This window comes from Centropristis striata, chromosome 7, assembly GCF_030273125.1.
Source record: "Centropristis striata isolate RG_2023a ecotype Rhode Island chromosome 7, C.striata_1.0, whole genome shotgun sequence".
NCBI lineage: Eukaryota > Metazoa > Chordata > Actinopteri > Perciformes > Serranidae > Centropristis > Centropristis striata.
This window is the reverse complement of record NC_081523.1, coordinates 14,385,485-14,410,702: the sequence shown is the minus strand read 5'-3', so window position 1 is coordinate 14,410,702 and position 25,218 is coordinate 14,385,485. Positions and strand designations below refer to the sequence as shown.

At 40.8% G+C, this 25,218-nt stretch overlaps 1 protein-coding gene across 1 annotated transcript in view; it reads left to right on the top strand.

Annotated features, from left to right (window-relative positions):
* The window catches only part of adgrv1 (adhesion G protein-coupled receptor V1), a 124,994-nt gene that overhangs the window by 75,484 nt on the left and 24,292 nt on the right, over positions 1-25,218 (top strand). The window contains exons 89-91 of the mRNA XM_059337387.1: positions 9,992-10,108; positions 14,676-14,854; positions 18,091-18,248. Of these exons, the coding sequence (XP_059193370.1) occupies positions 9,992-10,108; positions 14,676-14,854; positions 18,091-18,248 (454 nt within the window). The remainder of the gene's footprint in view (positions 1-9,991; positions 10,109-14,675; positions 14,855-18,090; positions 18,249-25,218) is intronic.

The window sequence follows — 25,218 nt, the reverse complement described above, 5'->3', positions numbered from 1 at the left end:
GGATAGAGATAATACAATCAGCAGATAGTTATCTTGGCTTAAAATCATTTGTGGCAAGTCAAGTCAAGGGCTTGTATCATTTATTTTGCTGGCATCACTATAATGTCATTTTATTATGACCGACTCATAACTTAGACATTTAAGATCCAGGTGTAGTAAATGTTCTAGCATACAGAAATCATTTTAATATATAACATTAGTCATTGTTGGTCTGCTTAGTGCTGTACTGTCTATCCTCCTTGTGCAGCAGCAGCAGCCACCTTTTACCTGATTCTGTGGACTGATTCAGTTTGTCATCAAGGACTTTATCGAACAGTCTGCTGACGCTGCGAACGATAAACAAAGTGGGATCCTACAGTTGTCAAAGTCCTCAGTATGCTGCTCTATTTTTGGAGTTTGACAGCTTGTTTTGGCAGACCTTTATGTTTAGAGGGGAGTTAACCTTGGAGGTTTGGAGAAGTGAAAACATGGTTTACCCCGAACCTGTTGGGGCCAGTGATGTTGCCATTCTGGCTTGATGTTTGCACTGGTTTTCTAAGGTAGGTCAATCAGGATATTTCCCAGTTGTTACATGTGACACAGCATATTCTCAATAATTCTGTATCTTTTTATCCATATTGCACAGTTAATATGTATTTGGCATCAAGTAATTATTTGTGAATATATTGTTGAAAGTCTTTAAAGCAGGAAAAGGTTTTCTTAGCCTGCCATCTGCAACATTAGAGAGAGAAAAGGGAACTGAGCAAGCTCTGTTATACCATCTTAACAGCCTGAAATAGAAAAAGGGAGCCGCCTAACTTCCTCACAGAATCAGGAAATGTTGAATAGAGGAAGGAAATGGCAAATGCTAATCAAATTAAACTGTATCTATTATAAGGTCTTTTGTCCTGGGCTTATCAGCTAAATGCAATCAGTCTACTCTGTCAGTTTGTTTTTAGCTTCGTCTGAATCTGGAATCACTCTTATCCTGAGTGTAAGTGAATAATTGGACTTGTAAGTTGATGACAACAGCAGGCGCGCTGCTGATTACGAGTGTATTAGCTCACAAACAAAACATATCTTAGCGACAAAACCATTAAACAGAAGGCAAACATACCGACATAAACACATGTATAGACATTTTTTAGCAGATTTGTGCAAATATGCTCGCACGCAAATATGCGCGCATAAATGTTGTTCACAATATTGTCAAGAAACAGAGCCAGCTCCACGATGCCTTAGTTATTAAACAAATGCATATGTTTGCATTAATTAACACACAAATATACATAAGCATACACAGATGGCCGTACCCACTCATTTAACCAACTCCACCCAATACACACACTCAGCATCACAAACACAGCCCAAGCCTTCAGCTCTCTGATCCGTTTGACCTGTAGGGGTCACTGTAGCTCCACAGCCAGAGCCAAGTTCAACAGCAGATGTGAATGAAGTGCCTCATCAATGACTCCCCTGAGCTCTACAGCTTTTTATGACTGGACCTTTTTTGGGGAAGAAATTTCAGAAGGAAAGGGTTTGAGTCAAGTCCTCCATCTGTTATTCTTCCAATGAGTTCAACTGCAGAGATGTTTAAGCTGTAAACATCGTTCCATCTTAGTGTGCAGAACCTGAACAGACAGTCAAGATGTTCTCCAGTGCAGATTAATCTAAGTAGCTTGATACAAAATTGCAAACATGGTTTGCAGTTAAATTACAACAACAAGGAAGTCTTCCAAGCTCATTTAGTCCTATGTTGGGTATGGCAGTTGGAGGGTGTCATCTGGGACATTACACAGTGCATGATAGTACAGCTGTAGCTCTGATTAAGTCTTAATTACACAGTGAGGTACCAAAGCACACTTTATAGTGGGTTTGTGTGCAGAAGCAGCATGAATGGAGCAAAGAGTATTTAACTTGATCAGACTCTTCACAAATTGATTAGCTTTACAGCCAACCATTGACGGACACTGAGAGCTGCTGCAGATCAGCCAATTTGCGGGGCAGGAATCTCTCCTGGATCGATGGCCTGCTGGACAGCAGTGGATGAGGCCGTTTTAGTGGGTCTGTGTTGGCTTCTGTAGGCTTTCTGATCAATATGGTAAGACCTGGACGTGATGCAACAGGTCACCATAAAAAGATCTGTGTGTGCTTTCTTGAAAACGTAAGTAGATTAAGTCTCACCTGTGATGTAACTTGGTACTGTCATAATCATATCAGCGTACTTGTGCATAATAAGAAGCCCTGTTGCATGCTTATCATTTAGACCAGCACTCCCCTGCCTCTGATTATGAATTGATTGCACATGGAAATTAAGTTTTGTGCATCTTGTTTACACTAAAAGGCCTTAGAAGCCTTAATGAAACAAAGAAATTCCTTTCACAGCACCATTTGTGAAAATAACATTGATAATGCTTTCATGATGTTTTGCTGTGTGGCATTTCCTCTATTAAGCCAGAATAGTATGAATGTACCGTGTTTAATGGTCAAATCATTGCAATAGGCCTTAGAAGTCTAGTGGTTTGGTGCACACCCACATCATGTATGAAAGCACATTTGCACACACAGAGGTTTGTGATAGGCCAAAGTAGACCCATTGAGTGTGTGTTTAGGGAGCTGACCTTGAGCAGCTGGCTATAGTGTTTTTATAGCTGTGTGTATGCACATGAATCCATGTGCGCGTGTCCCGCAGCCCAAAGAGTTCTCTGTCTGGTCTCCAGACTGGTTCACGCCAGATGTTAAGGAAGGAAATTTAAGAGGCTCCTTGAAAGCAGCCCTGTTGTGATCGAAAGCAGCTGCAGGTTTCCAGCAGCAGACGCTCTTTGACTGAAGTGTGAATGGGAGAAAAGAGAGGAGGACCGCAGGAATGCTGCTAAATGTGCTTTATGTTGGTGGCACTGCCGGGGTCGTCTGTATGAAGGAGTTAGCATCCATCCAACAGCATACATTTCATTTGCAATAGTTAATATCTACATTTGCTCTCACTTTATTAAGGAACTGATTATAATGAGCATTACCACCATTACATTTGGTAATTTTGGATTCTTTTAAAATGTGCACTTTGCTTCTTTTGGAAGGTAATACGGCAAAAAAATACACATATAGTAGTATTTTTGTTATTTTTTGACACTTCCTTTTTATTCCATTTACTTATCAGACAACAATTCGCATTGCCAAAATTATACAAAAAATAAGAACAAATTATGTATAGCATCAATAATCAGAAAAAAAAAATCACTGTTGGCATTTACACATATTCAGCCACTAATAGTCTTGTTTTATAGTAGTATTTTTTATCACTTATTAGCTTCCACTTGTTAGTTTTCCTTCAAAGCTTCAGACTACACCAAACAAGTCTGGGATATTCTGGGTTTCCACATTCACTCGACTTGCACCAATGACACTAATGACACAGTCAAGTTGTTGACAGTGTTTGAGCTGGTCTTGGATGCTTTGTGCTTTTCAAATTGCTGACAGTCTCTTATTGCTGTGTCACACCGGATTGCATTAAAACTCCAAAACCTGCGGGCTCCTTTCTGATCTTTTATATCAGGTGTTCCCAGAATAACTGCTTTTGGATATCCCTGCCTGCTTCACAGAAGCACATAGACACATAGTGCACAAAGACACACAGTGCTCATGTAGATGCAGTGTTGTGGTTGTTTGAATGTGAAACAGACTAAAGGGGAGTGGGTGTTTATTTGCCAACAGCTGGCTCAGCAAGTAAGCCTCAGCCTGAGGTTCAACCCAAAACACCTGTGAACTTTACTTCTACACTCTGACCTTTAGCAGTCAGACATGCTGTTCAAAAAAACACTTGAAGTAGCTGACATCCGCACGCATGCACGGTATGTGGATGTGTACAGTGAGGCTCCAAATTTTGATACGATGGCTTTGTTAAAGACTTGAGAATTTTGTCTTAAAATGTGACATTAGACACCAGCAAGATCTAATCATCTTCCATCTCAGGTATGATGCAGCATCTCACGCTAGGCCTGCTGTTTTACTTTTTATTTTAACAACCTCATATGTCTTGTCAGCAGATGTTAAAAACACCTTATTTTTCTGCTTCTCCACACGCGCTGGCCCACTAACCCACCTATCAGCCATCCCCATGTGACCTGCTTCTTGCTACTGGCTGTCCCATGTGCTCCAGCACATAAATAACACACAGGCTTGAGCTGTGAAGCTGCAGCACGTGAGGAGACTGATGATGCTTGTACATAGCGTAAGGCAAGAAAAAGTGATGCTGAATGGCCTTTAAATGAATAATGTTGCTATTAACATAGCTCAATTTAAAGTAACCATTTCTGTAGTTTACGAATAAATATGTATTTTGACATATTTCAGCTGCCTTTTTCAGCGTGAATGGGTCAGGTTCACATGAGGAGAGGTGGTGTGATTGATGGTGATTAGGACTGAAGTTGCTCAATGGGAAGGCATTGCTTCCGTGAGAAAATTATAAAGGGAGCAAGGGTTGAATCATGATAATATCCTATTTCTCTTTTACCCTTTCTTTTGCTTTATCTCTTTCTGAACAAAGGCATAAGAGGAAACACCCAGGGTGCAGGCTGAGGCTGGAACCAGCTAGATCAGACCGGTAGCTGTTAGGGAGAAGGGGGAGGTGAAGGAGAAGGGAGAGGGCTGGTAGGAGGAGGAGGAGGAGGAGGGGGATAGATAGATGAAGGGTGGATCAGAGGATGGAGAGAGAGAGAGTTGGGGGTAGAGGAGTAGGATGGGATAAGGGAGGCTGGGGAAGGTTAAGTGTTTTGGACACGAGTCTAGATGGATCTTCTGGCAGGCAGACAGCTAAGGCCCCATTCCCTCAGTGATGTAATGCATCAGGAAGATGCTATTTTTAGCCACACTGATACCTTAGCTTCAGCACACAGGGGCTATCGATCAGCAGCAGAACTCAATGGGAGGATGAGAACTGCAGCCAGCAGCAGCACAAAGTAGCTGCAGCAAAATATTATGTTTCCTGTGTGCAGTTTGTTTTTGCAGCATTTCTCTCAGCTCCTTGAGGCCTTATAATTAAACAGTGCTGCGTAGCTATTTGACATAGCTAACTTTATTTGGTGTTTTACTAGAGATGCATCCATCTGACTTATATTAAACAAATAACCTGAGCTTTGGGTTATATCACAGGGTGGGCAAGTGACTGGGATCATTCAGTTATGTGTAAGAAAGCAGCATCGGGCATGACTCAATAATGTTGTCAATTCAATTCAATTGGCTTTATTGAATTAAATTGACAACATTATTGAGTCATGCCCGATGCTGCTTTCGTAATGTTGTCCTAACTTTGTACAACAAAATATAACAAATAAATACATAGGTACATACCTAAAATAATAATTTGTGCACCAGCAACTTGGTAAAAAATTCTTCACAATGAATGCCAGTAAACCCCAGTATATAATGTTTTTTATATATAAACATTGAATGGATTTTTTTTTTTACCTTTGTCATTAATGCCAGATCCAGCCACGTGACTCGGTATTGGCCTGATATCCGTATCAGTATTGGTGCATCCTTTTCTTTTTTCACTGTATGTTTTTTTTTTTTTTTTTTTCTAATTATCTTATTCTATCTAAATGTGTCTTGATTGTTTCAGTGTTCTTGAGGCCATTTGGGTTTATACCACTTTGCTGTCAGCTACTTTATCATTTACCACTGTAGAGCTATTGTTGGGAAACAAGCATTTTGTTTCTTTCAGACCTGCTTATCATATCAAAGTGAGGTTAAATCGTGTCTAACGATAAGTAGAATAATTCCCAAGGCAGCAGTAGATCTGGAACAAAAACAACAGTGAACTGACTCCTACTCCTCTCCTGGGTGCTTCAGGGCCACAAAACAAAGGGGAGCTCTCTGATTGGATGCTTAGCCTCAGAGATGGACCAATAGTTCAGGCTTAAGGTCTTGGGCCTGATGACAAGGCAAACAAAAATACTGTAGAAGAAGAGCTTTGTTATCTACTTTTTTATATGAATTCTCAAGGGCTTTTCCATGATCTCTGTCTTTTATAGTAATATCTCCCTTTCTGCATACTGTTTGTCTTATTCTGTCGTTCTCTCCCTCCCTCCCTCTCTCTCTCTCTCTCTCTCTCTCTCTCTCTCTCTCTCTCTGTCTCCTGGGTGGACAAAATTACATGGGAGTGAGACAACATCTTGATATATAATCCCTGTACAATGGGGTAATAAATTCATTGCATTCAGGCATTATGTGTGTTAGCTTTGGTGGTTCCTGTTTTACCAGACATGAGAGCACGCAAGCTCTCACATAACACACCCGCACTGACATGACTTGTATTTAAAGACCTGCAGCACCTCCCAGTCCCTGCTCTGGATAAATTTGCAGCCTAAGGGTCTAGACAGGTCGACTCCTGGTGTCTAACACAAAAGTGAAGGAGGTCCGGGGACAAAGGACAGAGTACTAGATAGGCTCTGATCAGGTTCTGATAAAGTCCACATCTGCACCTTTCACCTACCTGTCCTACTAACCCGTCCCTGTGACAGGTCATCATTACTACCATGCTGACAGGTAACTTTGTTACTTTGACAATGGGCTGAACAATGGCCACAGTCGTAACCGTGACCCCCATACCTACTTAGCTAATCTCAGCTAATGGGCCTCCACAAAGGCCATATCAGTCCCAGTGCTGTAACATAGTTTGCTGATGTGTTTGGATTCCTTTCAAAAGCACAGCTTGACCCTAACACAGATTTATGGCTATGACTGTGATGTCTCTTTGTGTGTGTCCAGACAATCATTTTGTTTGTCTTTAATTAGTGTCATTAGCCTTAGGGAGGATTGGTTCCTCTGTTATTGCTGTAACGCCCCATATGTCACACCACTTTTAGAATAGAGAGATCGTCTTCACTGATTCAGTTTCATTAACAGGTTCCACTTTATCACTGCTCACATTACAGGAAGTTTGGGATGATTTAACCGCCCACCCTGCAACTACCGCAGCCATAATATTAGACAATACTTTTAGAGCTTCTGGAGAGTTTCTAACCCCAAATTCACCTAATTTATTAAAATGTTCTTTTACCCTCATAGCTTTTCTGCCTTGGTGCACACAATATTGAATATAAAAATGCTCCAGAGGAAGATCAATTTCCTCTTTGTATTTGGAGGCTTCTTTCTAGACTCACATGACAGTCTGAGTGTTTCTACACAGCCCCAGCTAATGGCTACAGCAGCCGAACATGTCTGCTGATGGCTGGATTTGATTGAAACCACGCTTGTAGCTACATTGCACAGTGTCTGTGAATGTGTGTCCGTCCACCAGCCTCTCCTCTAATCTCACATATAGGAAAATAAGTAATATATAGAAACACTATAAATCCCAAGTGGTTTAAATGACTTTGTGGTCTTTTACAGTTTCATGCCCTGCCCTGCTATTTTAGCCATATGACATGAAATGTGTTATATTAGCCAGGCCGTAGTTAAAGGCAACAATAGTGTGTTTTTGTTGTTTTTTATGTTGGCACAAAAGTAATAAAAAGTCAGCTCAAATTCCTGTCAGGGCTTAGGTGTGTGTACCTGCCTATGTATACTTATTTTAGGGCCTTTTGAAAAGGCAGATGGCGACCAGCTCTAATCAAATAAAATCTTTATGGAAGCTGCCCTCTTGTGTGTTGACTCACCCAGACTTATCATCATACCTGTCTGACTGGTTTCTATCATTGACCTGAGCCAGGGAGTTCCTCGCCCAGGCTCCATGGACTGCACAGACACACACAGACACACACAGACATGCACATCTGGGAGGCAGCCACTTGTTAGAGTTGTTCACACCACTGCACACAAATGGTCTTTTAAGCCCTTTGCCCTCCTTTCCATACAAGGCCATTTCTCTCTACCTGTTATGTCATCGTTTCACCACAGGTCAGTAGTTTCAGTGGTTCAATAGTTATCCCCTAGGCTGTTAGGGTTTGTCACGGAAGGTTGTAGTAAATGTATGTGGGTGCATTGGTCAAAGCCTTTCCGTATTCACAATGCTCATGCTCATGTGTTACATACAATCAAGTCTAATTTAAATCCATCCAAAAACTGAAACTGATCATTTATCTCACACCACTGCTGTGTGTGTCCTTGGTGCACACAGCCACAAAAATGCCCCTTTGTGGATGCCGCACTTGACTGTGCCCCACGCTTGATTTAACAAAATTAGAGCCTTTTGTGTTAAACAAACATGCGTGTATGTACTGCATGTTTGCTTATGATTATGTGTCTAGCGTCCTGCAGTTTATTTAGTATTTCTCGCTTGGTAGTTTCCCCATTGTTTTGCTTTTGAGAGGATAGATGATGTGTCATGCTGTGCCTTTGGCCAAACGAGGCTAACTCACTGCCAAAAACACACAACCCCGCCGCATAATCTTTGTTCCCATAAGCTACCTGAACAGCTTCGCCACCGAGGCATGATTCCAGGCAGCTCAGGCACGAGTTTCCTTCCTGTGCCATCCCTCCCACTCATAACCTTCCGGGCTTGAACTTGAATGCTGAAACTGAGTCATGATTCCTATATAGTTTTTTTTTAAAAGGCCCTGACTGTTCCCTTTACTCAACAGGAGGATGCAGACAGGATTAGTAAGTGGTGGAAAATCCAGGACTGGGTATTCCTGATGGGTTTACTTAAATGTAAATCAGAGGAAACAGAAACCTGCAAAGAGGAGGAAAAAGAAAGAAAATATGAGAAAGTCTGAAAAAAGAAAAGACATTTGAAGAGTAACCACATTGATATTAGCCCTCTCAAAGATGGCACAGGCATGTCACTTAATGTCATTCTTAATCGTAATGTTGCAGAAATTAGTCTAAAACCCATAAATTAGTTACATAATCCCTACAACATTATTACTAGAAACATCAGTCAACAAGTCTGACAAATATAATGCACCTGTGTATGAGAAACCACGCCTATTTACCTGGTTACTATAGATACTGTTTAGGTAAACAAATTAGCCAAAACAAAAGGGTGCTACCAACAGTATACATTAGCTTGTTTTGGATATATAAAGAGCTCATCTTGTCTTGTCTTAACAAAGGCTAGGAAAGGTTCTGAAGACAATCAAATGACTGTTGAGGTAACAGAGATAATTACTATAGTTGGTGTTTCTACCTGTAGCTCTGTCTGCTACTGTATGTCCCTGATGGCTGCGTGTGTAATGAATATAATTCAAGTGACATTTGACACTAAGTTATCATTACTCTCTTCCATTCATCCACTTTCTGGTCCATGGCGCTGGCAGCGGGCCGACAGGCTGCAGGTTATGTAACAATCGCCCGGCTGCGTTGGCACCACACTCTGTCAGTGGCAGAGGTTAATGAAGCTCTCTGGACAGCGGAGCACTATTTTCTGCTGCCCTCATGGGTTTTCCACACAGCCCTGCCTCCAATATTACAAATTGAATTTTGGCTCTGATGCGTTCCCGCCACGAAACCCTCTCTCCTGCTATTCCTCTCTCTCTCACACACACACACACGTACACACTGACCACAAGCTGTTATCTGCAGTGACTCTGCAATGCCCTTTATTCCGTTATTTAGAGAAGTGTCACACCCACACATTTGTACAAATCTTTGTGTGTGTGGGTTGATACCAAAGCAACATATTTGTCAGTGTTGTTTATGTTTTTGTTTTTATTTTTGCTCCTGCCTGCATTGCCTGCTGCATGGTGATGTAACAGGTCTGCAGGAAAGGATGTCTCTCGTTGGGAGGAGGGCTATCTGAATCCTGCTGTCTCCTTTAAAAAATGTATAGACTATAAAACAAGCAATAAATCGCCTCATACGCAGTATGACCTGCTGACACTGCACCTGTGTGTGTGCCAGGTAATGATACAAAATGTCACGGTGTTCTCTAAACAGAGCAAATTGTGGGCGTACATTAATTGCCATGAAAACTTGCTGCTGTTGCTGCTTCATAGGCAAAATAATGAAAGGCTCATTTACACACAATGGCAACTGGTTCTAAATTTGTCTTTTTCTCTCTCTATCTCCACAGATCTGTTTCCTGGTGTCAGCTTTCCGTGGCCGAATGTTTTCAGAGGACAGCTGTGCTGCTTTGGCACTCTTCTCGCACTATTTCCACCTCAGTCAGTTCTTTTGGATGCTCATACAGGTAACAGCAGGCTAACAATCAACACTAGACATACAATACTTTGTGGTACATTTTGAGTAAAAACTCCCAGCCATTTTTACATACAGAGCCAAAGGGAGTGATGAACAACTGAGATATATATTTTTATTACATCCATCTAAAATGCAAGTTTGATGCTTCCATATATCTCTTTATCAACAACACGGTCACCAAAGTTAGGTTGGAGACCGAATTTAGAAAGAAAATGCTTAAGTTTACCCAAAATTTGCAGTTCGTCTGACTCGAGTCGGACCACTGCAGTTAACTGTATATCTTTAAACATTACAGTTACAGCTAAAAAAAATGTCAATAAAGTCAGTCTGCCTGTGAAAAAAAATGTGCTAATATATTATCATACTTTACACATATGATTCCATATTTTTTCTTATATCTTAATATATATCATAAATATGATTATTTGTCATTGAAGGGCACTTGTAAGTCAGATCTCCTTTCCTTCTCCTGCTCATTTTCCTCATGACTTAGCATAAGCAGTGTTCCCATTCTTTCTTTTGTTCCTCACATGAAGCATGTGTTTTCTTTTACGTAATAACTAGTAAAACTTCGTAACTCCATCATGTGGGCTGAGGCAGGTTTTGATTAGAGGGTGAATGGAGGTACCAGACTGCTGCATGATGTGATTTGACCCTAGACTGGTACCACTTAGTAACACTCACCCCAGCAGCTCCTGACCCCCTCCTTCTTAACCGTCTGCCCTCCTTTTCTCTTTATTTTTCTGATGTTTTGTGACATACCACTGAGAACAAAGCCGGGCAGGCCAATTTACAGCTTAACATGCACACATGACGAACATGTTATTGCTCGGTTAAATGTACAGAGCCTGACTGACAGAAAGAACTGGGCCATAGGTCTTAATGCTTAAAACCAAAATTCTACACTTATTTTATCCGTAAATTGTTATACAATTACAAAAATACACACCACGCACAAAGACAAAAAAATATAGTACAGCATAAGTCTCTCCTAAGCCACATTTAATCCTTCAGAGAGACTATAGATGACTTCTGACCTGCTATAGAGAACAGGAATGTGGTGAACGTAGGCCAGAGTACTTCATTAGCCCCTCCGGAGAGGAACGCTGCCCCGGGGATCGACCCTTTACCTCAGCTGATCCTCCACCTTAAAAGCCTGCCCTGTAGTGAAAGAAATGTATTGACTTATTGAAAATAACTCCTTGTTTATTTATTTATTCATTTAGAATTTTTGAAACTTAGAAATATAGCCTGTTTATATAGATTAGGAAACCACAAGCAATCAAAAAACTTAACTTGGAAAACCAAGTGTTTCATATTATATTGCCTTGTTTATATTAGTGTTGGTGCCATACTAATTTGACAAACACCTGCAAACTAACTAATCTTCACTGGGTGGTGTCTGACTCAGTTATGAAGACTGCAATAAAAGCTCAAGTCCAAATAATTATTCGCATTCAAAGAGGGGAAATGTGATACGTTCGCATCATAACTCAAAATTTCTTAAATCTGTTGTTCCGTGTGCAAGCAATGAATCAGATAATAAGAATGTGGAGCAGTCATTCAGGCTGGGTTAAAATTAATTCCTTCACATTAACATGGGAAACATATTTAACCAGTAATAGTATGCATTGAGACCTGTCCCCAAATAAACTTTCTCATCCCCCCCTCCCTCCTCTGGTTGTCCTCTTGTGTAACTGACTTTTACTTTGTTTCCATCACTCCTCAGTCTTTGACTACGTGTGACGTTTGTAAGTGAACATAATCATTGTTTATGTAGTGGATATAATCTCTCCTGGCACATTCGTTATTATTGGAGGAGCATTATGAGATTAGCCCCTTTTTTTCCGTATCAGAATGTTTACCAGATGACCTGTGAGATATCTTAAGGGATAAAAAGGCTTTCATGTGGCTTAAGAAGTGCTAGAATTTGAATGACGAGAATTGGTAGTGAGATGAATTGTGTTCTGACGTAAAAAGTGGGTTTGGGCGCACATGGTAGTCGTTAGTAAAGTTGAGCTGATATGATCAGTGGAGAAAACATAAACTATGTTTCACCCCAGACAGAGTTCAAATAGGATTTTCAGTTTTTTATTCATACACTCACTCATACTTTTTCTTAAAGTGCCCTTGTTTTTTAACACTTCTGTCACAAACATCCATGGTAATTTCTTTATTGTCAGCAACTGTAGCAGCTGACAATGAAAATATTGCCGCCACTGGCTTTGATTGATGTGTGGCTTTAAAACCTTTCTGTCCTCATCACCATCTCAGTATCGACCCCACTGATGTCTCACGGCTCATTTTCCCCCCCTATCAGGTAGCTGCTTTCAGCTAAGTAGCTGATATGAGTGGGCGCCAGCAGCCCATCTCAGACCACGAAGAAGACTTTAAATCAATAACTGCAGCGTGTGTGTGTGGGGGTGTGTGTGCATGTGAGTATGTGCACATCCAATAGTCGGTCAGGAAAATATACGCTGACATAATGCCAAAAATCAGCCAATAACTGAATCACTATGCAGACCAGCTTTGTCTTGACTGCAGAGGCTCGCAGAGGCAACCTCAGCTTTCTGAGAGACTGCATAATATTATATAACAATACTGTACAGCTCTTTCAGCCAGAAAAGACCTGCTAAAGCCCTCGCGCTGGACCACAGTAGTGTGTTTGTACCCTGTTTTGATGTGCTAAATAGCCAAACAGGGTGCCAATTTCACTGTTTTGTAGTTAGAAGATACCTGCCAGAGTTTTGTTAGTTAAATTTATTTCATTGTGATCATGGGTGGATAACTGCCCACCATCAAGCTTGCTCAGTTAACCAACTGGCAACTGTTTTCATTGAGTATTTTGTCAGCATGAAGTAGTTCCAGTGAGAACTATTCACTATTAAATCTTTGGATTATCCAGACTCACCAGGACATTATCTTTGGAAAGATACATCGCTTTAAAATCAATGTAATGTTTTTGTTTCATGCTGCAAGAACATTACCAAATTCTACTGACTCCCTACTATTTGCATTGCTAGATAACCCCAGATATAGGAAAATGTGTTTTATAATTTGGTCGACCCAAACCTTGTGCATTTGAAACTGCAATAAGACAAAAGCATAACCAATCACCAAGCTACCTAGTCAACAGGTGTATTGATCTGTGTCTTTATATATGCTTTATTCTGAAGCTGCAGTTTCAACTGTCAGTGTGGGATGCAGCCACTGCAGAGACAACAAAGTTACCCATAATCCATTTACTACCTCATCGGCTCCAGCCTGCTCACAGCCAAAGGAGAGGCAGCTCTTGAATCTGACTGACATCTCGCTATTGTCTCAGTGGAGTGCAGTCAAGCTGTTACACAACTGGAGTGTAGTTCTGTGTGCTGCATATGTGTGTCCGTGTGTGAGTGTGTTTATTCTTGTGTTATGTGTTTGTGGAGCAATACTTGTTGTGTCAGTGGTTTTACAATATTTTTATCTGTTATCTGAGGCTGAGGTCACGTCCCTTAACTTCATGTCATTAGTTGCATCACAGTGCCCACTGTGCAAATGTCCTGCTTTAGTGTTCCCAGACAGATGGACAGTCACAGAAATCATCAGCTGCTATTTATTAAAGCTGTTGCATAAATGTTTATTATGAAGAAAAGAAGGAAGTGGTTTGTTGATAAAGCCCTTTTTACTTTTTTTGAATAACCCTGAAAGCTGGGCTAAGCAGGGGATTTTTTTGGCATGATTGTGCAAAAATTGTATTGTAATTCAAGTGGTCTGAGAGAAAACTTCTGCACCTCCTTTTGGCTCTGTTTTAGAAAAGCTTTAGAAAATCTAGTATGTGACAAGAGACTTAAGGCCAATTACAGGTCATTTCAGAGAGAGGGCATTTCTATTGGCTATTCTAGAATTGCAAATGTGCATGCACGTCCCATCAGATGGTGAAAGCCTGATTGATTGGCAGAAAATCCTGCAAAAAAAGTTGCTATTCTAGCATTGGCAACTACTGCAGAAACTGCAAAGCAACAATAAAATGTGCATCTGTTGGGACTGGCATAGGACAGGGATGGGAGAGCTGAAGAGCAGATTGTCTTTTGCCTTTTCCAGAAAACTGCCCAAATATTTAAAGTTTGATTACTTAAGCTAATCAATCAGAAGCTATGTTAAAATTAAACATAAATAACCTTAACCCTTTGCCCTTCACCAGGACAGCAGTTTAAAATTGTCTGAAAGATATGTTATTGTCTCCTGAGGTTTTCACACAGAGATAAGACATTGTGTTGCAACCAACAGGTGTTCAGAAAAGCTGCTTATGTAACAATGCAGGGCTCAGTGGATGAGACAATCAAAGTCGCTAGATTACAAAGCAAATATAGCTATTGTGGGTGTGATAAAAGTGTGGTTGTATGTGTGCTTTTCACTCACGATGAAGACCAAATGTCCTCAAAGAAAGTTGCCTTTCCTCACAACATTATTGAGAAATATTACATATTCCATGAAGGTGTTGCTTGTGTTGGCACATATCTGTTTTCCTGTTCCCAGTCCTGTACATAAGTTGTTTTCTTAAACCCTGTCCCCAGGCGGTGAACTTCTGGCAAGTGCTGGTGATGAATGACGAGCACACGGAGCGTCGATACCTGCTCTACTTTCTGTTGGGCTGGGGACTTCCTGCTCTGGTCATCATTGTTCTTGTCATCGTCTTGCTCGGCGGCTTCGGATGGACCATACACACTGTATACGGACTGGTGCAAGGAGATGTGTGAGTGAACTCTGCAGAGCTACGTACACACAAACACACACACACAAGTGGTCTTTAGAACTGATCAAAGGGAGGTGGAATTGACCCAACACTGACGTAATCTGTTTTCATAAGAGGACTTGTGAGTGTGTTTTTCAAACCGGTCTGAGTCAGTTGTGGTGACTTCAGTTTCTTTTTTTAGGCTTAGGTAAATTACACTGCAGGAAAGAGTAGAGCAAACAGAGAACACCTGAGCCAGTGACATCATGTGGGGCGGTAGCTCGTCCAATCAAATGAATGAATAAACGTGTCTCCTCACATAGAAACTTGACTCCCCTCCTAATATGGGAGGCTTCCACACAACCTTAAATAACCATCCACTGAATGTTTTTTTATGTGTGTTTTTGAGCTAAAAATAACCAGTTGCTGTCTATGTATGGAATACCTGAATCTTAAAAAAAACCCACATGAGCTCATTTTGTAAAACCCTTTACAATGGTTGTTCATCGATGTGTATATGTTTAACTGTCTGTGTACAGCATGTATGTGTTAAGTAATTGCTGCACTGTAAAAAAAAAAGTGCAGTTGTAAAAAGGTATGTACTTAAGAGGCTGTCTTGTGTGTGTGATCAAGCGTGCATGACAGGCAAAGTGAAATACTGATGAAGTTTAAATCACACCTAAAATTAGCCAGAGGTCTTAGGTGTGGCTGTTATCCTTGGGATCGAGTGTGTACGTGTGTTTCCTGTGGGTGGGTGTGTGTAAGACAGTGAGTGTATACATGAGAGATTTGAGGATACAGAGGAGTATTCAGTTTCCCTGAAAGTGTACCTTCCTCTCTCAGGGAATGAGGCGGCCTTTGAATTCCCTCTCTCCCTCCCTCCCTCTCTATCCTCGTGCATGTAAACAGGTCGCTCTTTTTTTCTTCTTCCTCTTAACTCAAGTTGTCTTAGTTTCACCCTGCCAACGTACAAACAGGTGTCAAGCTCAAACTTTGCGTCATTGAGCATTTATGTGTCAAACATATATGTATTTATGTGATATATATTTTATATATTCTATGAACAGAACTAAATTTTTCAACTTATTTTGTCACCATTTCATATCATATTTTGGTATTATCACCCCGTCCATATAGTTAGTATTTAGAGGGCATATCTAGGTTTTGTGTCTTTTAGGTGAATCTCACTTTGTGTGGTTAAGGGCTCCTTTAAGTGCTATGCTTGTTAGACCTCATTTGATTTTTACTGTACCGCATAGATTGTCCATCTTTGAATTAAACAGACATCAATTAAATTTAACAGGCCTGTCTTAAGTGTGAGTAAAACATAAGGACAGGAGACCATTGAGATGAGCTAACGGTAAGGTTGTCAATGATCTCCATTAATTTAACACAAACTAATCAACAATCAGGTTTTCATTTTTTAAATAGTACTAAAATCAAAAAGAATTTGTAGGCCTACAATGTAGGGAAAGCACTTAATAATAATGGTAATTCTATTAACATAATTACAAATGTGTTGCCCTGTGTTCAGTTACTTTTTCTGCTTATTCTGATGCCACTCTTAAGCTGTGTATTTATTGAATTTCATGTTAATTACTTCCAGTATGTAGTCTCTCTCACTTATTATGTTACTCATTAGCCATGCACATTTGATAAGCAGCAGTGATCATAAAATATTCACCACAGATGCATTACCCAAACAGTTTTGCTTGTGCAGTAAGTCTCATAACCATAATTTGGAGTTGAAGAGTTGTATCTTACTAGTTCTTATTTGCGTCTAACATGATAAACTGTGACAGACTGAGTCATGGGTAGTTTATAGCCAGGCTATAAAGTGGTAAGTAATTTCCTGTGGAGGCGGACACTTAAACCTGACATCTACTGTATATATTGTATGCAGGCTGTTTTATAGGCTTACCTGTGGAAATGTAAATGCACTATTTGAATGACTTGCGATCACATTATGAAAGTCATGAATCATGTATGTCTCTTTAAGATAGATTAAATCCATACCATTAACTTTATATCAGGTGACCCTTAAACAAGGCCCCGTGCTTAAGTGACCCATTATACTCCCTGCCACGTATATAGAAATCCCAGCTGTATTTCTATGAAAAACCCCCATAAAAGGCATTACTCACTATCCCAAACTATAAAGTTAGTGAAATGGGTCCCTGGGTTATGTTTTCCTCATCCGCTCCAGGCATCCTTGAGATTTCACTTTCTTGTGAGAGTTTCATTACAGTAGGATCTAATCTTCTCACAAGGCCACAGCAGTACAAATATCCATATTCCAGTGTGTTTACACTCTCATAGTCTGGCTGTCCTTCTGGAACAGTGTGATGCAATGCTTTATTTGGCATACCTCATGTTATGTTATGGCTAGCATAGCTCCAATTATTGCTCTGGGATTATTTAGGCCTGTAGTGAGGTCCTATCTGTATTCCACGCTCCCACCAAACCACGGGCCGAGCTTGTTTTGTGAAAAGGACAAAGTCACATGAGTGTTTTTATAGTTGTTTGGCAGTTACAGTGTAGCTTTTATATGAGGATGTTGGTTTTCCCAACTCAGTTTTCTTAAATAAAGAAAAAAACACGTCTGATTGGTCAAAAGCTGGGAAAGCACTCCTGGGATTTCCCAGGAAAACTCACACCAATAGACAAATCGCTGAAAAAGAAATAACTTTATTGTTTTATCATTTTTTAAAGGAAAAAAAGCCCATTTTTTAAAGAAATAAGCTTACTTTTGACCTTTGACTGTTTGGTAGGATCAGCAGATTAACTCACATAACCACTCCATGTTTGTCTCCCATTCAAAGCAGTTGTGTTTGTTCTTTAAGATGTTCTAATAGAAAAACACCTTTAAGCGTCTTTGGCCTTAGATATTATCCCACTGTAGCTGCAGGGTGACCTGGTTGCTCAGAAGATTTAAGAACATAACGTATTTTGCTGTTGAAGGCAAAAGCTGCTATTAAGCAAGAATGCCTTGAGTCTTAGGCCGGATCAGAGGTCTCACCGGCCAGATCCTGTTTGTGAAACCTGAAGAGAAAACATCTTAACTTCAGTAAATATAGAGCAATATAGGCATGTAATGTTTTTCCGTTTTCTAGAGCTTAACTTTGAGCCGGACGCACTCTTTAATTCCTCTCCTTTTTTTGCTTTCAATTTCCTCCTCTTTTCATACATTCTGCTTCTTTCTACATACGCTAAAAAAAGCAACAATCACTCACAGTTTTTGTCTGTCCCCTCTCTAGGTGCTTCATCCCAAACATTTATGCAGCTCTGTGCACAGCGGTGCTGGTGCCTCTCATCTGTCTGGTTGCTGTGTTCGTTGTGTTCATCCACGCCTACCAGGTCACTGAGCAGTGGAAGGCCTATGACGACATTTACCGTGGACGAACCAACAGCACAGGTAGGTGCTTGTGTGCTCACAAACACAAATTAATGCAGTTATAGTTATTAGATTTGAGAATATTGCTTGTTTGCAATCAATTGACAATTATGAGGCACAAAATTCAGATGAAGGGCAGGAAGTACAAAATCAATATACTGTGCAAATCTAAAATGGGAAAGTGGTTACATAACAGGTTTGGATGAACCTGGATGAATGCAGCAGGTATCATCAGAAAATTAAAAGTCTTGAAAAGTCTTGAAAAACCTTTTTATTTTATATGGATAAATTATTTTATTATAACCTTTATTATTATTATAACCTTTTTATTATAAATAAAAAGGTTTTTCATATAACTTGAATGATTTGTCCAGTGTGGACGTGACTGCCTTTACAAAGAGAGACAGATGAATACAAGTCTAGACTAAAGGACTAACTTTTTTTCTCACCCTCGGGTCCAAAGTAATATTGAACTTCTGCTTTGTCTTTTGCCTTAGTGAGGAAATGTTCTTTAGAACTACTTTTCATAGTGATATTTCAACTCTAATACAATATGTACATGGGTAATTTTTTGCCTACTATTTCCAAAAGGTCTGGTGTTAAAAGCCTGGGTTGTGGCTAAAGACCCGGAGAAGTTGTCACAGCACACTGTAACTGCACGGCAATATCAACTTGATATCTTGCATCTGCCGCTGTTTCTCCACCTCTCTTTCTAAAAGAAAAGTAGCCCTTATTTTTTTCCCGATTTGCTCAATTCAGACATTGGCATTGTGCAGTGTTGGTAGTCATCAGCTGTGTTTCCATTAAAGTCGAGTCAAATTTTTAAACAAAATTTTTAAATGTCCTATTAAGGGAAATTAGGGTCGTTTCCATCATCCGGTTTAGACCAAATAAACAAAGCTGCATAGGCAGACTTTGGTCAGAAGATGGCAGTGTATAATATATTGCTGTAGGCCAATCAGTCAGTAAACAGTAGAAGAGATTGAGCAAGACCGAAATAATAATAATTAATAGGTTGCTAATCTGACAACTTTGGCCACCCATGAGAGAAAATATGTCTTCAGGAATTAAATTAAATTGGGCAACTTATTATTGTTCTTTCACATAAGCTCGTCTTGATCATCAGAGCAGAAACAGCTGATCAGTAATGAGGTAAATGTTCATTACGTAAGAACATTTGCTAATGAACGTCAAAAAGCATCTCCGTCTGCCATTTAGTGCATTAACTATTTTTTTTTAAAAGATAGAAAACCACCTCAAGTGAGCGTAAAAACTTTAATGTTTTTTTCTGATTTCAGTGTTTCCATCAAACTTTTCTCATGTGAATCTTCAAAATGCAGTGATGGAAACATGGCTATTGCCTCAGATCCTCCAGTTAATTGCCCCTCCATCTGGAAAGCGTGCTGATGTATGATGTCTTATGCAAAGAAACTATATTGCTATATCCTACATGGGTCAAAATGAGTACAATCTCTCACTCTGCATACGTACACACCACACCAACACCACAAAAACAAGTAACCCGCTGCCAGGATGCCCTCAGGAACTAGACTGTATCCACCCCTATTTTTGGCTAAAAGTTTCAGCCCCTACTTTACCCAGCTTACAGGATCTGTGTCTGTCTGCTGTGTGTGTACCCAAGAGATTTATGATGCAGGGACAAATAATACCTGTTTTTCTGAATGAATTTATGCCGACAATCATACTGTTTTCAGCCATTGCGCTTAGGTAGAATGTAATGCTCTTTAAATGCATGCAGTGCATTAACCCTCAATAACCCTCATAGAGTTACGGGCAGTATGAATCAGTAGTATTTATTTAGTGCAGTCGGTCACTTTGCCCACACATGAAGATCTTAGCCAAACCACTTTAGTCCCTCGGTATCATGGCTGTAATCAGTGGCCATCTGTGAGAATCAGCAGGCTTTAGCTTGTTTTGCTCAGTCAAGGCCCTCCAATGACAAAGCAAAGCCTGAATTAGTGCCAGTCCTTTGGCTGGCAGGCGGTTTGCCCTACACACTGTGTGTGGTCTCTGAAGTGGTGTAGGAAACCAAAACAGTTGCTTTGCTGAGCTGCAGGTAGGTGTGCATTATTAACAAGAGAGAAATAGTTTGTCATTCTCAGACCAGGCTGAGGCTATAGGTCAACCTGCAGCATTTTTGCTGAACAGGAGCTTTTTTTTACTGTGTGGGAAGGTGTGGACAGCAGAAATCAAGAGGAGACTGAGACTAGGAATATTGTACTGTTCTGTGTGTTGAATGAGAAAAACAAGATTTCAGCTGTATAAAACTCCCTATTTACTCTGAGAGAGAGAGAGAGAGAGAGAGAGAGAGAGAGCAAATGCCGGGAAAGGTGAGCACAACACACGATTTAAAGCAGCAGTCCCAACTGAGTGTGTGTGGCACAGGCACAGAGTAGAGTTGAGGTGTGAATGTGAGTGTCCAGCTTTGTGTAGAACAGCTGCACTTTGAAAAGGCTGCACATGAATGGGAGTTTAAATGAATTCAAAAGCACAAAATGGAAGTGCAACATTCATTGTTTCAGTGTTGATAACAACTTTTATGTGGATGCACAATGATACAATATCACCACATATACGCATGTGCATACAGTATATAAGGTTGATCACAGCATGTACACAAACAGTATGCACTGGATTAAATCACTGTTTTCTTTTTTTTATTTGTAACTTTAGGCAGAGTGCAGTGCACAACTATTTGCATTATATCAATATTGGCTTTGTTTCAATGTGTCCAGAGTCCAAAAGGGAATAAAACACACGTGAGGGGAAAGGCCTGTAATATTTTATTGTTTTTAAACACAAGCTAAGCCTCTCCTCATTTCCTGGACTTCACCATTGAAAAGATATCACAGCTTTAAAAGCAACAGGCACTGTTTCAACAGCCCTGATCCATTTTAGTCCTGCAATGTGTGATAGCTGATGCATTTGCACAATGAATATTTTGTCGCCAACATTTTCAAATGCCTTACTGCAGCAAACAGCTGATAAGATGAGGGCTAATCTCTGTGTGTGGTGTGTGTGGTGTGTGTGTGTGTGTGTGTGTGTGTGTGTGCGTGTATGCGTGCACATGTGCATGTGTAGTGTGTGTGCGTACCTGATTGTGAGAAGCCCACATGTAAAACTCACAGGACCGTGCAAGATATAGCAGGGTTTCTGACGTCAGTAAAAATCGAGCAAGTGTGCATGTATCTATTTGCACGTTGGCACCAACCTGCAGAAATGTTCTGTACCTGAACCCCAGCAAAGACTGGAACTCTATTGTGTCCATTGTAAAGCTGTCACCAAAAAAACATAAACAAACTGAACAGAATTTACAATAGTACTATTCAAAGCACATCAGTAAGCCCTCTTCACAGCACTGATCCTACAAGGTGTGTTTGCAAGGCATGATGTTCTTTTGATACACAAGCAGAGCAGAGTTGAATGAATAACTATTATTGTTCTACTTTTATGGCTGCAATTGTTTCCTGACTGTACTTTGATTGCTGATTGGTCAGGAATGTGAATAAACAAATAAATGTGAAGGATGAGGTTTGATTGCAGAGTGTTGTATTGTGTACTTTGTGTGTTTGAGGCTGTGCAATTGCTTTATTCAGATGCCAGACATGTTTCTATTTTGCTCTCATAGCCTTGAAATGCAAACTCTTGTGCAAATGGATTAGGACTGGATTAGGTTTCTCAGACCTGGTTTTACTAGACATTCATTTTATTTTATTGCTTTGTTTTCGTTTGTAGGAATGATTTGATCCTATTGTTCCTAGCTATAACTAGACAGCCTATCACCAAACATGGATATTAATCTTTCAGAGTAATGTAATCACTAAAACAGCCAAATCCGTACCATTTTACACAAGTTTCCGGCAAGGATATGATCCAGGTTGGTTTTTATTGAATAGGGCAGGTTTCAAATTGGGATTGGGCTGGAAGCTCTCAAACTGATCCAGCAACTCCTTTAGAAGGATATTGTTGAACTTTAGTGGTGGACAGTACATTTAAGTAAATATCTGAGGTACTTGCACTTTATTCAAGTATTAATTTATTTTAGTATTACTTCACTACTCCACTGCACTTCAGAAGAAAATATTGTACTTTTTCCTACACTACATTTATATGACAGCTAGTAGTTACTTTTCAGAATATGATTTTTTTTTTTTTTGTGGTTTATTATACACCTCCTGGTGCAACCTAGACACATCCTCAGTGATGTAACCTGGGGTCATCGGGTGTTTCGGGCCTTTCAACATCAGACACCTTCGCCCAGGCGATACAGCCGAGGGTGATCAGTCAGGCTTGTGTCTAGGTAGCTTGTGTGGCCCACGGATCACCCCTCTTGATCCACAGCCATCTTGATGCCTTCTCAGCAGCATCAGTAGTGTTCCTGATGGCTTTCTTGCTGTGCAGTCCCCTTATGCCCAACATCTTGAGAGCCCTGCAGAGTGACTGGCCTGCAAACCCACGGCATCCATCCTCAATGGGGTTACACCGGGTCTTCAATCCGTTGCGTCTGCATTCGCCTGCCAGCTCTTCATACTTGGCCCTCTTCCTCTCAAATGCCTCCTCCATCCGGTTTTCCCAGGGCACAGTCAACTCCAACAGTATCACCTGCCTTGCTGATTCAGACATGAGAACCAAGTCCAGCCTGAGTGTGGTTACTGCGATGGTTTCTGGGAACTTGAGCTGTTTCCCCAGGTCCACCTTCAGCTACCAGCCCCTAGCTGTGGCCAGGAGCCCCGCTGCTTGGCTTGAGCATTGTTGTGGCTTCTCTCCAGCTGATGGAGTGCCTAACTGGCTGTTGTTGCTTGCTGAGAGAGATCCCTGTGCAGACGGTATCTGCTATGACCCTCAGCACCTGGTCGTGACGCCATCGGTAGCGCCCCTCCCCCAGGGCTCTGGGCAGCAGCTAAGGATGTGCTCCAGTGATCCTCTCCTCTGACACAGGGGGCAGGCAGGTGTTTCTGCCAGTCCCCAACAGAAGAGGTGGGATGGGCTGGGGAGGACATCGTAGACTGACTGGATCAAAAACTTTATCCGGAGCGGCTCCGCCTTCCAAATGTCAGACCACGAAATCTTCCGTCCAGTGCCTGCTCCCATCTAGTCCACGCTCCCTGTTGTCTCATCCCGACCATCCTGCTCGAATGGGTCTCCTCCACTCCTGCTCGAACCTCTTCCTGGATGAGCTGACGCCTCTCCTTCCCCTGGGTCTTGTTGTACTGAGGTCTTGGGTTGCTCCCAAACTATAAAATACAATAGATGTACAAAGTTTGTGCAGTCACTTCTCGTCACATTTTAAATCTTGAATGGTTTAGGATCGATAGATTGAGACATAGACATAGATAGAGACATTCACCCTCTAAAATTCTCAGACTGTTATCATTAAAATAACAGTTTGAGGCCAAAAGTGGTGATATAATGTAATGCAAAACATCAAAGATTAGAGAAGTCCAAAAAATGAGATTTTCTTTTAATCCTTTTCGGATTATTTTCATTAGCAAATTGCCAAATTCACTTGAGGATTCCATTAATGCATTTTCTGCTATTATAAAAGCACACAAAAACATAACCTTGTAACCTTAGAACTCTTAGTAATGTTGTGACTTTTACCAAAATATTTCCTGCAATTAAACAACATTAAAAAACAGCTTTTACTGCTGTTAAATGTTCACACTTAGTTCACACACATATTACTTGTCTGTGGGTTGTTTGTGCATGCTCAACACACGCTTCTTACAGCTTGTTGTTGTTACAGCTGCTGACCTCTCTGTGACAGTGATGTCAGCACTGTCTTGAGTTTCTGCCTCAACTGTTTTTGTTGAACCAACGTTCTCCTCTCAGTTTGTCTTCTCACGCCAGGAACCGGCTCTGTTCAAATGTAAACTGGGGCCTGTGCTGCTGTGGAGAAAAGTGGCTCCCTAATGTCCACAGAAAATCACTTCAAATAGCTCTGAGGAGAAATTGCACTATTGGGGGTTAAACTGTTTGTTTACTTCTGAGCTCTGCCAGACAAAAAGATACCCCATGACATCATTTAGCGTCTCTCTGGAAGAGAACTAAGGTTCTCATATACATTCATGCATGTTCACACACATACAAGTACATGCATATATGCAGTAACTACTGCTCTGCTCCTTTCGGCTTCCTCGCCGTGGTATCGAGCCAAATATTCAGTCAGCATTTGGCTCTGGGAACCTGTTCTTACTGTGGGAGCTCTGCCCTGTCCACAGACTGGAATGTGCTTACATGGTTGGAAAACTCAAACCAGGGAGGGAGCAGATAAAGACAGATGTGCAAAATAATGGAAATAGAGAGAAAGAGAGAGATAGAAAAAGTCTATGTTGCTCTGACTAGAAAGCCTGAGAAGACTAAGAAAAAAGGTAAAAAGCAACAGATGATGGGGCTGATGGAGCAGATTCATCGACTCTGAGCAAAAAATTAAAACAGAATGTCCAGAGCGAGCGTAAAAAGCACAAAGAGACTAGGTGTGAAATAATAATCATCTTGGCAGAATGAATACAGACTTACAGGAAATAGGCCTCAAAGGGAAAGGGAGAGGCATGAAAAGGAACAAAATAAGAAGAAGGAAACATGGCTAAGAAAGTATAGCAGGGTTCAGCCAGAGGAAAGCTGCAGTGAGATAAGTAGCAAAGTTGGAGCAGAGTGGAGCCGACAGGGTGCTGGAAGTGGCACCTAAGTGAGGGCTTTTTGTGCAAACATGGGGCCAGTGCCCTGTGTTTCCATCCTACTTGTGAAGTGAACTGTACAGTCTGGCCTACATAACACCGACCAGCAGACTGCAAAGTGACTCAGCAGTGTAATCTTAAGTTGCACTTTCCATTTTGGATTCTGAGCATTTATGTCTGCCTGAGGTACAATTGATTTTGCAGATGTCACCTTGAAATTCATTTGTTATGTAATAGATTAATCTTACTTCGCACTCTGTTGACAGTTTGATAAAAAATATGCTCTATACTAC